This window comes from Chiloscyllium plagiosum, chromosome 27, assembly GCF_004010195.1.
Source record: "Chiloscyllium plagiosum isolate BGI_BamShark_2017 chromosome 27, ASM401019v2, whole genome shotgun sequence".
Lineage (NCBI taxonomy): Eukaryota > Metazoa > Chordata > Chondrichthyes > Orectolobiformes > Hemiscylliidae > Chiloscyllium > Chiloscyllium plagiosum.
The window spans coordinates 26,771,580-26,788,721 of record NC_057736.1 but is presented as its reverse complement, the minus strand read 5'-3'; the positions used below and the strand labels follow the sequence as shown (position 1 = coordinate 26,788,721).

The following is a 17,142-nucleotide window of genomic DNA, read 5'->3' as shown; positions in this document are numbered from 1 at the left end:
AATCTCGCTTCAGAGTCTCAACCTTTTCCCTTCCAATGTCGTTGGTTCCAATGTGGACAATGACCTCCTGCTGGTCCCTCTCCCCCGTGAGAACATCCTGCACCCTCTCTGAGACATCCTTGATCCTGGCACCAGGGAAGCAACACACTATTTTGCTTTTTCTCTGCTGGCCACAGAAACGTCTGTCTGTACCTCGGACTACAGAATCCCCTAACACAATTGATCTCTTGGAAGCCGCCGTACCCCTCATTGCATTAGAGCCAGTCTCAATACCAAAAACTTGGCTATTTAGCTTTTGCTCTGCTAACGTATCCATAAACTATAGATACAAAGTGGGATATCTGAAGTGTTTTCATCTTGTACTGACACACGGTAAACCTATAGATGAGTGTTCCTTCTTTCAGTTAACTTCAATTAGAAGTTTAAGAAGGGATTTTCAAGTGAATCAAACCAATAAAATGACCAAATTCATTATGCTTTTTGTTCCAGTGGTTTGGTTTCTACAAAGCTGGCCAGGCCAAGGACACTTACAGTTTGCAGGAGAGTGTTCTTTATCAAGAGGTAAGATTTGTTATGATGCTATATTTTTATCTCTCTTATGCCGTAGAGAGGGGCAATCCTGGGGAGCTGAATGCTAGTGTTTGATTCGGACTGTAAAATTCCTATGTGAAATTAGGGCTATGTTAACCAGTTCCAAAATGATTAACCATACAGCAAGAATCAAAATGACAGGTCAGCTATAGAAAGTAAACTGGTGTTGGAAGAGTTACAGATCAAATTTAAAAGGGAATGTATTAAGTAAAGATTTTCCATGAATATTCAGGGATGAGAGATCAAATTTGAAACTGAAAGCATTCTAATTGCCACATGGAACACACAAAGAAACTGTTCAGCTAGTCCTGTCTGTGCCATTGCATAAACATCAAAATAAAGTAGGAGCTAAAGTATTTTTAAATTCAAAATGTGTGGAATTAACATTAAAAAATTGAACATCCAACAAATTCATTTTTCCTGAACCTTAAGGCTGTCCACAGTAATAATGAAACTAGTATTCTGTGAAAAAAATTAGCTACATCCCATTAAATGTGCAAGTTGAAAGGTTTTCAACACTGAGATTAATAGTGTAAACCATTAAGATCTTGTCAGTTAAATTAATTCTCATTGTTGATTACAGCATTTGAAGAGCCTGTTGAGCCATGTCTTTGCCAGTGCTCTTAAAATATTGAATTTAGTCCTTTTCCCTCAAAACCCTGCAATTATTTTTCTGAAAACAATTTCAAATCTGTTTTGAAAGCTACAATTGAATCTGCTCCACTGCACTGTCTGAAGGTGATTTTAGATCCTAATAACATTTTGTTTTTAAAAGGCTCTTCCTCATGTCCCTTCTGGTTTTGCCAATCACTTAAAGCAGCCCAGTGGCTCAGTGGTTAGCACTGCTGCTTCAGAGCTCCAAGGACTCTGCTTTGATTCCAGCCTCTGTTAACTGTCTGTGTGGGTTTCCTCCTACAGTCCAAAGATGTGCAGATTGGATGGATTGGCCAAGTTAACTTGCACATGGTGTCCAGGGATTTGCAGCCTAGGTGGATTAGCCATGGGGAAAGTGGGGTTACAGGGATAGTGTGGGATGCTCTTCGGAGGGTAGGTATGGGCTGAATGGCCTGCTTCCACACTGTAAGGGATCTAGAACTTAGTCCATGTCCTTTGGTTCTTCGTCTTAAAAATGGGAACAGTTTGATTGTCTTGCTTTGTCTGGGATGAGGACACAAAATAGTGTAGCCTGTAGAGTCAAATAGAATCACTGCCTCAATGCTAGATTTCCATGTTGAAACATGCATGTTTGGAATATGGTATTTTACAGACCTAGGCACATACTTGTACAAGGAATTTAAAAAGAGGCAGTGCATGGAAATAGATCATAACATAAGCTGAATATTTGTTTTTGTAACCAGAAGTGCAGGATTCAGAAATAAGGAGGTCATTTTAACTTCTACAAATGCGTCACAGAATGTTATGTACTGTTTTGGAAACATTTTGAAAAAGCATGTAATACGTTCAAGGAATGATGCTGGAGTAAAGGGTTAGCTAGAAATGATTAAATTGATACTTAAGTTTGGTTGAGCTCAAAAGATTTAATGGATGTACTGATGTTCTGCAAGGTCAGATAAAGGTCAACAGCTGTTTTCCTTGGCCACAGTTATGTGGGTGCAAATTCTGTTGTTTTTAAATAAATATTTTTACCACAGTGTATTAGGAATATTGTAGGTTAACCTTATAAAATCAATATAGACACTTGGAGGTACATGTCTTTGATACTGCATTTAATATTTTCCAAAAATACCTCAGTAAATGTAAAATATGAAAGCCTCCCCATGACCGGTTTCTCACCAGTGGATGGGCCATGTTGACCTTATTTCCTGTTCATTTTCAGGGTAATTTGGTGATAGAAAGCATGCCTTCTTTAAATGCAGACCACACAAAGATTAGATCTCACTTGGATGGAATAGGAACCTTTTGAGGCTCAGCCATTAATAATGACCAGTTGAGCAAGGTTCAGCACCTGGCAAGAGTAAAATGTTTTTATAGGAAGCCAGAAGGCTGGAAAATAATTAACTTTATTGTATTCATAGGATCGATTGGGATTGAAGGCAATGGATGAAGCGGGAAAATTGGAATTTTTAACTGTGGATGGGGACCACCTTCAATTCTCAAAGGAATGGTTTATTAACAACATAGTTCCTTACCTGAAGTGACCCTTTTGCTGTCAAGTAATTTGCCATCACCGCCATCATTAATCCATTTAAGAACTTCTAAAGCTGTGTTTAAAAAAAACTGGTTCATTAGTCAAGTTTGAAGAAGTTTCTATTCCAAGTTGTGATTTTCCATAATGTCATCTACTTTTAAATGAATTCACAGCACTTGTAATGATGGAACTCAATTCATACCTTATGTTGCTTAATTCATATTGCTAAACAATTCAATATCTAATGCAGATTTGAGTGCAGGAGAAAAAGCTGATGCCAAATAATGGTTTTGAAAGTGGAATCAATTATACAGGAATAAGCCATACAGAACAAAAAGGAGTTACTTTCTGAGTCATTTTATCAGGTATGGCTTCAGTATTTCTATAAACATCATTAACAATCAGCAATTATTGCCAAACTTAATCATTACTCATTGATATCCCCTGCTGAAAAATTACAAGTTAGATGAGAGAAGGATCCAACTTTGTTTGATAATTCCCTTTGCAGAATAGCTTACTCTTGACTCTTATGGGGAAGTTTAAGCTAATGCTGAAATGGCACTTGAAACATTTTAAGAGCAAGCACCTTATATTTTGTGATTCCATTATTTGAGACTGCACACTGAATTTATGGGCATTAATGCTGCTTAACTTTTTAACAATAGATTTTTCTCATTAGGATATATAGCAGACGCAAAATTAATTCCTCTCTGGAATGCTAGTCATGTGTTTCAAAAATCTGTGGCAACTTAGATTGGATCTTTTACCTTCACATTCATAGAGCATTAATTTGTAACGTTTTCTCAAATGGCACAATGACAAAAAGACTTTAATGTCATTTTTGCATTTAGACTCTATGATCTATCACCAAGGCACTACAGATGCCAAATGAGAGGTATGGTATTACAGTGAGTGACCTCCACGCTCTGAAATTACAATAAACCTTTTATTATCCAGTATTCATGGGACCACGAGTGTGCCAAGAGATCGAATAATTCCGGATAGTCAAGATAGCCAAATAATCAACATAAAAACATACACTAAGTAATAATGTAATGCAGGGGTATACATAGCACTGTTATACTTAAAGCATAAATCACTGAAATAAAACTTACTGGCAGAAAACCTTCTCACTTGCATGCTCAACTGACTACTTGGACATTGCAGTATTTGAGGAGAAGTTGACTCAAAGTTGAATCATCTGTTAATATTTCCTGTGGCCATTCGATTGAACCGCAAGTATATTTACATTGAGGTAAATAAATTCAAAAAACTATAATAATTGAACAGAATAATACAGCAAACGTCATGGTAATTTTTGCCACTTTATCAAGGATGCCATTTGATAAAGTGCTGGTTAAGGCAAAGCTGACTATATTATAAATCAATTCTTAAAAAGAAACTAACACTTTTTAAAAAAAAAACTAATGTTTTAAAATACAGTACAGAAAACTTTGCGTATTGGCCTGAAAAATGTGCACTAATTTATTTGTGATGAGAATGCATCGTTTTCATTCTCATCTCTGTTTACCTGTTCAATGTAGTTTTGGACTATTATTGAATAAAATTCTACTGTTTCATTTTGAATTTTGCTTCCTTTTATTTGTTTCACCATGGGAACCCATTCTGGATTTCCTAGTCCACCACTCGAATGATTGAGTCCAAGGGGGAGAAGAGAAAATAGCTATCATTGCTCACATGGGGTAGCACGGTGGCTCAGTGATTAGATTAGATTAGATTACAGTGTGGAAACAGGCCCTTCGGCCCAACAAGTCCACACCGACCCGCCGAAGCGAAACCCACCCATACCCCTACATTTACCCCTTACCTAACACTACGGGCAATTTAGTATGGCCAATTCACCTGACCTGCACATCTTTGGACTGTGGGAGGAAACCGGAGCACCCGGAGGAAACCCACGCAGACACTGGGAGAACGTGCAAACTCCACACAGTCAGTCGCCTGAGGCGGGAATTGAACCCGGGTCTTTGGCGCTGTGAGGCAGCAGTGCTAACCACTGTGCCACCGTGCCGCCCACCGTGCCTCAGTGCCAGCGACCCAGGTTCGATTCCAGCCTTGGGCGACTGTCTGTGTGGAGATTGCACATTCTTCCCGTATCTGCGTGGGTTTCCTCTGGGTGCTTCGTTTTCCTCCCACAGCCCAAAGATGTGCAGGTCAGGTGAATTGGCCATTCTAAATTGCCCATTTTTTTAGGTACACCAGTCGGAGGGAAATGGGTTTGGATGGGATACTCTTTGGAAGGTCAGTGTGGACTTGTTGGACTGAAGGGCCTGTCTCCACACTGTAGGGAATCTAATCTAAAAAATGTCTGAGAACACCAGTTGCTCCCTCCTGGAGCGTGCCTCATTTGATCATGAGTGTGGAACATGACCCTCGTGGCATTATGTTTGAGATGCTCCAGTTTTGAAAGGCATGGTCTTTGCAGCACTGTCACTGCCACTTTATTAGGCAAGATTTATTTTCCACATCAAATTGCCAAAGGGTGCATTTAGTAATCCAGTAATGATTAGTATGGAGCTATAATGATTTCATACTTTCAAGTTATAATTTATTGTATAAATCATGAATCTGTGTCTAACATTGATGTTATTTAATTGCATGCTATTCAAATTAACCACCTTAAATTCTTGTCTCTTCTATAAATACCATCATTTGTGTAATGTGTTCTCTTCCTTTTGAATTTTTTATTATCTTGCCCATCCATCTGTTTATCCTGAACCTTGCTCTATAATCAGCTTCTGGACATATGCAAGAATTGTTCTCTTCAATATTTCCCTACAGGTCAGATAATATACCTCCTGTATCAGTAATCACACAAGCACAGAAATATCATAGGACAAAGAAACCAAAGTGTGTACACCAGATTTCCAAGTGAACAACCTGCTTGTCTTCAATTTCCTGCCTTCTCTCTGTAATACTTTTATTCACTCTTGGATCCTGCAAATTGAACCTACTTTCACCACGCCAAGGCAATGCATTCCAAATCATAACAGTTTGCTGTGAAGAAACTTTATTTTGTATGTTGCCATTGCTGCTTTTTGCAAAGTAACTTATTCTGTGCTAGCTTTTCTGTCCTTTTGAGTGGGGAGAGTTTTTTCTATCTACTTATTTCAGACACACCATTATTTTTAAATACTCTTTCAAACCTTCTCTTGGACTTCTCAAGTCCTAACTGCTTCAACCTATGAATTTAATGGTTCCAGAGAGGAACTTCAATTGAACTAATCTTTTCTGCACAATGCCTTTGCATCTATCCTAAAGTGTGGTGGCTACAATTTGAAACAGTATTTGTTGTTGTTGCCTGAATACAGAGTCAGTACAGAAAGATTATTGAAATTAGCTGAAGGTGAATCAAAGGTCCATTATAAAGATACAACTATTGGGTATCAAGAATTTTCTTTCTTTTTGCAAAGGATCATTCACGTTTGAAGTTGGGAGCTTTTGCAATAAGCCCCGGAGTTTAGGGAGGAAGGGGGGGTCCTAATGTTAATGGCTGATAAGATGTTCGTTGTGATGACAACTTGATCTTGAACAACGTTGGGAGTCAGATTTCCCAGATTTTGCCCCTCACACCCTCTTGAACTGGCTTAGGGCTTTAGCTGGTGGTGTGGGGAATCAAGTTGTATCATGGCTGCACGGATCCGGCTGGACCTTCAGTCTTCTAAGATTGTTCAGCTTATGCTTCTGAAAGCTTGATATAGGTGATTTTTTAGGTTTATCTTGATTAGTATGTAGTAGCATGGACTTTATGCTAAAAGGAACACAGTATGCTGGTGACTAAATTCAAAAGCAGCAACTTCCATAAATGAGAGTATATCGATTATACAAACTGTGTGAACCACATTTAATTGAAGTGTGGACTGCAAATGACTCATTACATTTGAGAAGTGTTGAAATGAATATTCATTTACATGCAATGCAATGACTTTATTCCGGACCACACACAAGCTCTAAGATCATGTGACAACCACGGATCATATGAGTGAGTAAGATGGCTGCGCAGGGAAGAGGATGGATGTTGTTGCTTCTCTGTCTCTCCTTCGTCTGGGAAACCGTGTCATGGGAGACCGCCAGTAACGACACGGAGCCAGTACCGGTGGTCATTTGGCATGGCATGGGTAAGACGGCGGGGAAAACATTATCTCAAAGTAAACAGACTTTAGAAACGGAGTTAACCGGGGACTGACAGATCGCGGGAGCACAGCGAATGTTTGTATCGTTCTCTTGGTCACTGACTGCCAGCGGATCCCTTGTTTAAATTATATGTTTAAATATTTCATTTAGTATTTGAACATGTTTACAGACTGTGTGGATTGTTCTTTTAAAATACACGAAACGCGCAGTTATTTTCGATGTGCCTTTTAGAAGATAGGATACACGATAAACACACAATTGGTGTTTTATAGACTTATAAAAATTAACTAAACTCCTCTATAAAGGGTATTCTGTTTAAGCTGCCTCGTGGGATCAAGTCAGGCAAATCCTATTACTGTATAATCAAGCGTGGAGGCGACGAAGTAAAAGTGAAAGCTGACTTGATTTAAATTAGGACACTCAACATCTAGTCGACCCTTGAGAATGCCCCAACCATTTTGCAATAGCTTGAAAATTTCTGCAGTATTCGAAAGGGGACGTACAGTTTACTTATTTTTATTTTTACAAGTATAATGCTCTGGTTTAAAAAAACAACTATTAATTGCATTTGATTCTATCACGACAAACCGGTATACTTCCTCAAACAACAAACCCACTACTCAGAATGGTTCGAATGAGGAACTTGCTACCACGTAGAGTTGAATAATGTAGAAGTTTCTAAATGCGTTGTGTGAAAACAGAGTAGCAGATAGGCTTAGATGAAGAAGGGCAGAGAAGGAACATGACCATAAGATAGGTGAAAGTGAGGACTGCAGATGCTGGAGATCACCATAAGATATAGGAGCAGAATTAGGCCATTTGCCCAATGCAGTACAACCTGCCATTCAATTGTGGTTGATATGTTCTCACCCTCATTCTCCTCTTTTCTCCTTGTAACCTTTGATTCCCTAACCAATCAAGAACTTAACTATCTTTGTCGTAAATACATGCAATGACTTGGTTTCTATGGCCTTCTGTGGTAATGAATTCCAAAGGTTCATCACCTTTTGGCTGAAAATTCTTCCATCTCAGTTCTGAAGTGTTGTCTTTTCAGTCTGAGGCTGTTCCCTTGGGTCCTAGTCTCTCCTACTTGTGGAAACATCTTCACATGCACTCTATCCAGGCCCCTCAGTTTCAATAAGAACCCACTCATCCTTTTAAGCTACATTGAGTACAGACCCAGAGTCGTCAACCGCTGTTTGTATTGCACAAGTCGTTCGTTCCCAGGATCATTCCTGTAAACCTCCTCTGGACCCACTCCAAGGTGAGCATCTTTTCTTGGATACAAGGCCCAAAACGGCTCTCAATATTCTAAACAAGGTCTGAACCAAGACTTGTACACCTTCAGCAGTACATCTCTAGCCTCTTTTGAAATGAATGTTAAGATTGCATTTACCTTCCTAACCCCTTAAAGCATTCCACAGACACCATTCCCTCTGCAACTCCCTCATTAGGCCCACGAACCCACCAACCCACTCTCCACTCCTGGCACCTTCACTTACCACTGCAAGAGATGTAAAACCTGAGCCCTCCCCCACCAACCTCCATCCAAGGCCCCAAGGAATCCTTCCACATCCGGCAGAGATTTTCCTGCACCTCCAAACACCTCATCTACTGTGTCTGTTGCTCTCGATGTGGTCTCCTCTTCTCCACCTATCTTTTCTCATCTGCAAATTTAGCAAAAATGCCCTCAGATCATTTGGGCTAAGCTGCAGATTTTCTTACTGTAAAATTCTATTTAATACATTTAAATAGCTATATAACACTTGCTCTGTTTTCTGTACAAATTGTTTAAATTTTAGGTGACAGTTGCTGTAATCCTCTTAGCATGGGATTTATCAAGAAACTGGTGGAAAAAGAAATCACAGGAATTTATGTCTTATCCCTGGAAATTGGAAATAGCATTGCTGAGGTGTGTCTTAATCCATTAAGTTGAAATGATCACAATTGTGATGTTTTAATAAAAGTTATTACAAAATAACATATACTCCTGGCACTGGTGCATCAGCTTTAGTAAATTACTCTGTACAAGTTATTTGGTGCAGTTGAGACCTTTACAGTAGTTCTGCCGTACATCTTGCTTGTGGTGATATGTAAATATATTATGGGCTTTCATAATTAGGAAGCTGATAAATTCTCTCCTTCCTCCAGCTTTAATCTTATTGAATAGCTTAACTAAATTCAGTTAGGTTCTTTATGAATGTCTGAACCAGGTATAGGACAGTATACCCTCATGCTTAAGATGCTTTTAGAAAGAAAAGTTGCAGATGAAATAATCTGAATATACTTCCTTAAAAAACCTATTTATGTATGAATCCATTCAGTGCATGGTCTGGGTTTTGACATTGGAAAGCATTATACAACAAAGTTTTGCTGACCTTGTCAGTCATCCATACATGCAAATAGTCTGAGATAAGACACAGAATACGTTTAGATATAAGATCCTTGAGGATCTCAACTGTCTAGTCCAAAACACTAAGGCCATAGTAACCTGGCTGAGAAGAGTGAAAAGTATAAATAACAAAGAGAATTATGCCCTCCTGGTCTATGTAGTACATGCTTTGACTAGCCTGTAAATGGTTTTATATTACAAAGTAATGTTTTTGTCTAATTTGATATTTTTGAATTAAATATGCAATATTAAAATATTGAGTAAAGTGTTGATTTTTCAAAAAAGAGAACTTGTGATCTAGAATGATCTATTTTTTCATAATCCCTCACAAAATTTGTCCAGAAATATAGAAGAGAAAATTATTATTAAATTCAAAGTGTGTCAGTACAGAGGACTCTGGGCATCGTGGTGCATGAATTGTAGAATGTGGATAGTAAATTGCAGCATATAATGAGGCAAATGGAATCCTGGCATCTATTCCAAAAGGACTGGATTATGAAAACAAAGTAGTTTTGTTCCAATTGTACAAGACGTTGGTGAGACCATACCTGAAGTATTGTGACCAGTTTTGGTCTCCTTGAGGAAGGATACGATGACACTGGAGGCAGTTCAGAAGAGGTTCACCAGATGATTCCAGAGAGGAAAGGGCTGTTGTTTGAGGAGCAGCTGAATACCTTGGACACTGGAGTTCAGATAAATGAGTGGGAATCTGATTGAGGTGTATAAGATGCTAAAGGAGATTGATCAGGTGGACGTGGAACAGATATTCCCCCTTGTGGGACAGTCTTGAACAAGAGGTCATAGAAAAAGAGCTGAGGGGGTTAGGTTCAAAGCTGAGTGGAGAAACTACTACTTTCAGAGAGTTGTGAATCTATGGAACTCACTGTGCTAGGGCGCCTTTGAAGCAGAATCAATCAACAGGTTCAAGAAAGAAATAGATATGTTTCTGATGAAAAGTGGAATAAATAGCTATGGAGAGCAAGCAGGAGAGTGGAGTTTTGGGACCAGGGCAAGATCAGCCATGATCATGCTAAATGGCAGACTGGACTTGAAAGGGTGTATTGCCTACTTCAACTTCTAACTCCTATGTTTCTATGTGTTACTAAAAATTTTTATATATTGAACACTTTTTAGGACATGGAGAACAGTTTCTTCATGAATGTAAATGACCAGGTTGAGCTGGTGTGTAATATATTGTCCAAGGACAAGAATCTACAGAATGGATACAATGCAATGGGCTTCTCTCAAGGTGGTCAATTTCTGTAAGTGTAACCAAATCAGACTTGCGAAAAGTAACATTTTTTTTCAAAATTGGAGTTGAAGGGAGGTTTGACTGTTTACTTGAAGTTTTCTTTCATTTGTGGATTTTTATTTGTTATAGGAGAGCTGTGGCACAAAGATGTCCTTCTCCTGCAATGTTAAAACTTATCACGTTTGGAGGCCAACATCAAGGTAACATTTATGACAACATTGTATTCTATCCAAGTTAATTTGATATGTAGTTTACATAAGTTGAAATACTTACATAGGTTTGGTTTGACTTTGCACACTTGTTAGGTTTTTATTAATATATGGAGGGGGCCATGGAGCTATAACTAAACTAAAACAACAACAATACTTCAGTGTATTGCTGAATTTGCCCTGTTTTCCTGCAAATTTCCTTTGAATCAAGGCTGGTTTTTAAAAGATGGAAAGAGAAGTCATTTCAGACTAAATTCTGTATCTTTTTCCACCATTAGGAGTGTACGGTTTACCTCGCTGTCCTGGAGAGACTTCCCAGATCTGTAACTTGATAAGAAAAATGCTGAACGTGGGTGCTTACAGCAGTCCAATCCAAGACCAGTAAGTATACCAATGTTGAGGTGTTAAGATCAGACTATCTTGTCTTGTTTATTGCCTGAATTATATGTCTAATGATTTCACAGTGAACTAAGAAACAATCAGTAAATTTCTCTAATGTTACAAAAAACAAATATGCTGTTCTCTGCCATGTGTTCATTCCCAGATAATGAGGATGTAACAATAAAGGGCACATTCTGAACAACTATAAAGAAGTAGATACAATTAAATTTACTGGAGTTAATAGGGACATAGATTAGCTGCAGAGTTGGGCTGAGAGGTGGCAAATGGAGTTTAATGCCGAATATGTGAGGTGATTCACTTTGGAAGGAGCAACAGGAATGCAGAGTACTGGGCTAATGGTAAGATTCTTGGTAGTGTAGATGAGCAGAGAGGTACATAGATCCCTCAAAGTTGTCACCCAGGTTGATAGGGCTGTTAAGATAGTGCATATTGTGTGTTAGCTTTTATTAGTTGAGGGATCGAGTTTCGGATCCATAAGGTCATGCTGCAGCTGTACTTGGACGTACAGTTCTGGTCACCGCATTATAGGAAGGATGTGGAAGCTTTGGAAAGAATTCAGAGGAGATTTACTAGGATGTTGCCTGGCATGGAGGGAAGGTCTTACGTGGAAAGGTTGAAGGACTTGAGGCTGTTTTCGAAAGAGAGAAGGTGGTTGAGAGGTGACTTAATTGAGATATATAATCAAAGGGTTAGATAGGGTGGACAGTGAGGGTCTTTTTTTTTCTAGGATGATCATGGCTAGCACGAGGGGGCATTCTGTAATTTTATAAATCAGTCTTGTTTGTTTAAAACTTGGCAGTTGAGCCAGCTAATTTACACCGGGAATATCCACTATACACCTATCTAAACATATAGCAAAGTTATAGTCTGGGCTCCCTTAAAAATGTTTTGAGGGGTCAGGCCTAGTCCATAACACAAATAAGTGAGGACCAAAAAAACTGCAAGAGGATGGTGAAATGCTTTTGTTAAAGAGGCAGAATTCAAGGTGGTATTAAATGATAACGTGAATGGGAAAAGGCTGATGAGATGTGAGGCTGGAGCCATTTTGGAGTTGATGCTCACCGGATAGAGTCATAGTGTTTTGGAAAGTGGGATATAGAAAAGGCAGGAAGTGTTGATGAACCTAATAGGAAATTTTAAAGCCACAGTTCAAGTAATGTCACAAAATTGTGGGCTGAACTCTCCAGGAAGCATGCCAAGGCAGCGAGTAGATACAATGCCGACTAAAGAGGAGGTTACCTGTTATTGGGAAAACAAATAAAAAAAGTATTTAGGAAAAAAGGAAATTTACAGGTGGTTTGATAATTAGATTACTCAGTGTGGAAACAGGCCCTTCGGCCCAACAAGTCCACACCGACCCTCCAAAGAGCAACCCACCCAGACCCATTCCCCTACATTTACCCCTTCACCTAACACTACGGGCAATTTAGCGTGGCCAATTCACCTAATCTGCACATCTTTGGACTGTGGGAGGAAACCAGAGCACCCGGAGGAAACCCACACAGACACTGAGAGAATGTGCAAACTCCACACAGACAGATGCCTGAGTTGGGAATTGAACCCGGGTCTCTGGTGCTGTGAGGCAGCAGTGCTAACCACTGTGCATAATAGTGCTAGAAATTGTGAATAGAACAAACAGTAAGTAGAGATAGGCATGTTAAAACCAATGATGGTGGGGCCTTAATGAGGGGATCCAAGCAAAATGTATTTGTAATGTAGAGGGTGCTGAGGCAGTGGAGTAAACTAAAGGAATTAGTGGTTGAAGCACCAACTGTGTCAACGTGTAAGAATAGATTAGAAAGGTAATTGAGAAAAGAGTGAATAAAATAGTAAGGAAACAGTGCAGGAATGAAGTATTAGTTACATGGAGAATAACCAGTACTGGTTAAAAGTAACATTATGTTTTAATGTTGCAATTTAATGCAAGTTCTATGTCTTATTTGATTTCATATTTGCTAAGTAATGAAAAATAACCCATTTTGAATAAAACTTTGTAGATTTTAGAATTGAAACAGCAAGTATCATTAAGAAATATACCAATGGTTTTTCACTTTCAATTCAGTTTGTGTCCAGGATTTTCTTTAAAGAAATCCAGCGGCAAGAGTTACTTGTGCAGGAGTCCATTTTATTCACTGGGCAAGGATAATTATTGGAACATTTAGACTTACAGAAATTTTTCAAGGTTAATTAATTTGAAATTAATGCAACATAGTGGGTTTGGATTCAGGGAAGTTGAATTTTCTCTTGAATGCTTTCAAAGGTTCTTGAACATTTGACCAATCAGCGTTGATATCACTTCAGCCATTATTCATATTTTGAATCTCTTCAGTTGGCTTCTCTCCTCCTTGGTAGCAGTGTCATGCAAGGCAGTCACCAACAACTTTAATAACTAAAAACATGACAGCGTCCCATCTTGTCTTCTACAACTTCCTTAAATACTCATTGGAATAGTTTTAAAGGATCTAACGATGTCCATTTCCATGGTTTTTCTCTCACCAATTCCACAATTAGTCATAAAAGGGATGGTGAATTTGGAAGTTATTTCTATAATTGCTTAAAATTCAACCAACTCTGTTTATTTACAATTGTTTTCCTGTTAGCTTGGTGCAGGCAGAGTACTGGCATGATCCCTTAAATGAAGACCTATACAGGGAGAAGAGTATTTTCTTGGCAGATATTAATCAAGAAAGGGTAGGTACTCAATAGTCTTAGTAAAATAAACTTTCACCCTCTCCCTATGACAGCTCTGCATATGATTATGAACAATGTCCATGTAATGCCGGCACAACATTAAGAATCCACCCAGTGGTGTGTGCATCACCTCAGACATTGTATTTTGTAGAAATGTAGTTTTGTCTTCCACTGTATTCATACATCTATGTCTTGGGTTGCCAATCTCGCTGCTTATTATGTCATTGAGTAGATTTGCTGAGCACTTGGACCAGGCATGTTTCAAAGTATAATTGTCAAATATTATTAAAACTTGGCATTTGATGCTATTTTAGAGATTTTCAAACAATTACTGTTTCTACTTCTGATACAGGGCATTAACGAAAGCTATAAGGTGAATCTGATGAAATTGAAAAAACTTGTAATGGTGAAATTCTTGAATGATACCATGGTTGATCCAGTTGATTCAGAGGTGAGAATGCTTACTCTTGATGCTTCATCTAACTTACTGTTATTGCAGCTTTAAATTGGATATAGAGTTTTGCTTCAGTCATCAGAAAAGTTGCATTTAAATTGATTTATTTTGTTTGCTTTCACATTTTATACCTCTTAGAGAGTTATCAGTATGACAATAGGAAAGTATTGAACCTAGGAAGCCAAATCTTTTCCAAAAATGTAATTTGCAGTATTTCTGCTGCGAATTGTGTATTGAATAATAACGTGCCATCCATACAAGCTGTATTCTGGCTTCATTTCTCTGCAGCCAACTACTTTTCAAATTCTCCTGTCCTCATCCATAAAGCTCATGGACACTTTTTAGCCACTATGTTGAGATCATCTGTTTAGCTGCATTTGACATCTTGTGAGCAATATGCTATTTAATTGGGGTAAGATATGCACATGAGGCCACCTTTAGAGTTGAAGTAGATTGTACAGCTGTGAATGGACATTTTCAAGGCAAGTCAATTCCTCATGTTCAACTTGACACAAGTTAGAGAACTTCATAATGCTTCCAAAAATTAAACAACAAGTAATCCAAAATGGTTGAATGGTCAGGATTGTGGCCTTTGTCAAACAAAAAAAAACAGGAATTTTGCATGATCAGTTAGCTGCTATTCTGCACATGTCGGATGCACAGAAAATCTACAGATGTGGGATGTGTCCCTACAAGGTTGAATGTCTGCACTTCAAAACAGAAAATTTATATTCCTCTAGGTTATCAGAAACTAGAACTGCAAGATCAGACATTAATTTGTATGAGAACCAGATGAAAAAAAAATTGCAGCAATGCATATTCATCCATATGAACCTCAGGCCAATCTTGCTTGGATTTTAAAATTAAAGCTGAAGAGTTTTAATCTTGCTTCAAAATACAAACCTTGACACAGCATTATAGCATCCACAATGTATTCTTTATAAGCAGTCTAATTTTATCAAACCCAATGTTAAATGATCAATCTCATTTATGTTCCAGTGGTTTGGTTTCTATAAAGTTGGCCAAGCCAAGGACACTTACAGCTTGCAGGAGAGTGCTCTTTATCAAGAGGTAAGAATTGTCAACATGCAACTTGTGCAATTTACCTTTGTTGTGTTAAAGGCATCTTCCTTGGGAAACAAGATGACATGCTAACACACTGTCCCTTTTCAATAATATGTCCATGGAATCTGACTGTAAAGTTTTTGAGAGAAATTTGACTGGAAGTTCCAAAAATACCCACACAAAGCAAGTTACAGTAAATAGGGATGTTGAGCTAAATTAGAACTACAGTAGACCATCGGAAATAGTTTGTAATCTTTCCAGCACTGGTTAAGTTTGTATATGTAAGAGGGCAACAATAAAGTTTGAAATTTAACATTTGGCATCTATAAAAACAGATGGGTAAAAATATGCAAGAAAATGATCTTATAGCGACAATCAAGATTGGAATGTGGCCAAAAGAGGCAAATCTTTTGATGAGCTGATGGGTTTGTGGTTGGACAGGATTTAGTATCAATCTGTATTTTATGACTGCACACTACTTTTCACTGCAAGTTAACTTTTGTTAATCATGCATTTAATATTCTAGGAATTTGGTGAAGAAATGTTGCAAACCTGATTGGATTTTAGTACAGTTCTGTGGAAAGAAAGTTGAAGGGAAATTTAGTGGATATTGTCTAATGGATTTTAAGCATGTTTAACAGAAATAAGAAGAGGATTTCCCAAAGTGAAGGTTGAACTCAGTGATATCTTCAAGTTATATCTCTAGTCATTTCCATTGGCCTGTAAGACAGTGATGTGGCTGCAAATTCTGACATATGGATACATGGCAACCATAGGAATTTGAACAATATGTAAATGGGTTTCACAGTGATAGTGAGAATAAACTGTGTGTACAAATCACTCTAGAACTAGAATGCCTCACTCTTATAACAGTAAATCTGGCATTCTGGAAAATTTTTATTGCACAACTTCTACAGTGCAAGATATGAAAGCTTCACTTGGAATGGACTTGCATTGCTATGCTATGCTCTTAGTGGGACTAAGCTGCAGCATGAATTGTATTGAGTATCACTGGCAGAATTGAGAAATTATCAGGGCAAGGGTTTTGGTCACATAGAAACCACTTGATTATGTAAGGAGGCATGGCTGCTTAGGACATCCCAGTTGAAGTTGAAACAAAGCTAGTCACTACTTACATTTGCATGATAAAAAAGCGTTGTTTTTTCACTCAATAGGATCGGTTGGGTTTGAAGACAATGGACAAAGCAGGCAAACTGCAATTTCTAACTGTGAATGGTGATCACCTTCAGTTTTCAGAAGAATGGTTTGTTACCAACATAATTCCGTATCTCAAGTGACCCTTTTATTAAGCTGGTAGATATTGACTAATTATTCAATATGCCTATGCTGTAATGTTGTAACTCTGGCTCATTATGTATTGTTTATAGTGATTGTGACAAAAACTTTTGCAGAATCTAGTAAATTTTATGTATTTTTATTTGAACTGTCACTTTCATATCAACAGTTCTAATGCACTGAATCATAATCAATTTTTCTAGCAATTTGTAACATTCGAACCAAGCAAAACAATGTCAAAAATCATTAAAATGTTCTCTCAATAGAGCTAGAAATGACCCAATTGAAGTAAATGACATGTTTGCTTCACGATTGTGTAGATTTCTTTTCAGTTAGAAACACAACCTTTTTTTTGGGGGGAGGGGGTGGCGCAGCAGAGAGAAATTACACAAGGTATACATTTTTCTTTACATGGGCCCCACACCTCAGGAAGGACATAGTAGCATTGAAGTGTATCCAGCAGAGATTCACATGAATGATCCCAGG

The 17,142-nt window shown here is 38.1% G+C and overlaps 2 protein-coding genes across 3 annotated transcripts in view; both read left to right on the top strand.

Moving 5' to 3' along the window:
- LOC122563681 (palmitoyl-protein thioesterase 1-like) overlaps nt 1–4,327 on the top strand; it is a 24,930-nt gene extending 20,603 nt beyond the window's left edge. For both annotated transcript variants that reach the window (XM_043717737.1, XM_043717738.1), the window contains 2 exons: nt 490–561; nt 2,628–4,327. In XM_043717737.1, coding sequence (XP_043573672.1) covers nt 490–561; nt 2,628–2,750 — 195 coding nt within the window. In that variant the 3' untranslated portion in view covers nt 2,751–4,327. The remainder of the gene's footprint in view (nt 1–489; nt 562–2,627) is intronic.
- A 2,402-nt stretch (nt 4,328–6,729) lies between these two features.
- On the top strand, nt 6,730–16,798 carry ppt1 (palmitoyl-protein thioesterase 1 (ceroid-lipofuscinosis, neuronal 1, infantile)). The gene is made up of 9 exons (XM_043717736.1): nt 6,730–6,879; nt 8,698–8,807; nt 10,422–10,549; nt 10,669–10,739; nt 11,027–11,129; nt 13,751–13,841; nt 14,194–14,292; nt 15,295–15,366; nt 16,536–16,798. The coding sequence occupies exons 1-9, from the start codon at nt 6,753–6,755 to the stop codon at nt 16,656–16,658; spliced, it is 924 nt and encodes a 307-aa protein (XP_043573671.1). The 5' UTR covers nt 6,730–6,752; the 3' UTR covers nt 16,659–16,798.
- Nucleotides 16,799–17,142: the final 344 nt, after the last annotated feature.

What these genes read in the sequence shown, in the direction of transcription:
- ppt1 (XM_043717736.1), top strand. Translation starts at nt 6,753, where the DNA reads ATGGCTGCGCAGGGAAGAGGATGGATGTTGTTGCTTCTCTGTCTCTCC. An exon ending in GGTCATTTGGCATGGCATGG is followed by an intron (nt 6,880 to 8,697) that starts GTAAGACGGCGG and finishes TTTAAATTTTAG; the next exon opens with GTGACAGTTGCTGTAATCCT. An exon ending in AGCAGTCCAATCCAAGACCA is followed by an intron (nt 11,130 to 13,750) that starts GTAAGTATACCA and finishes TTTTCCTGTTAG; the next exon opens with CTTGGTGCAGGCAGAGTACT.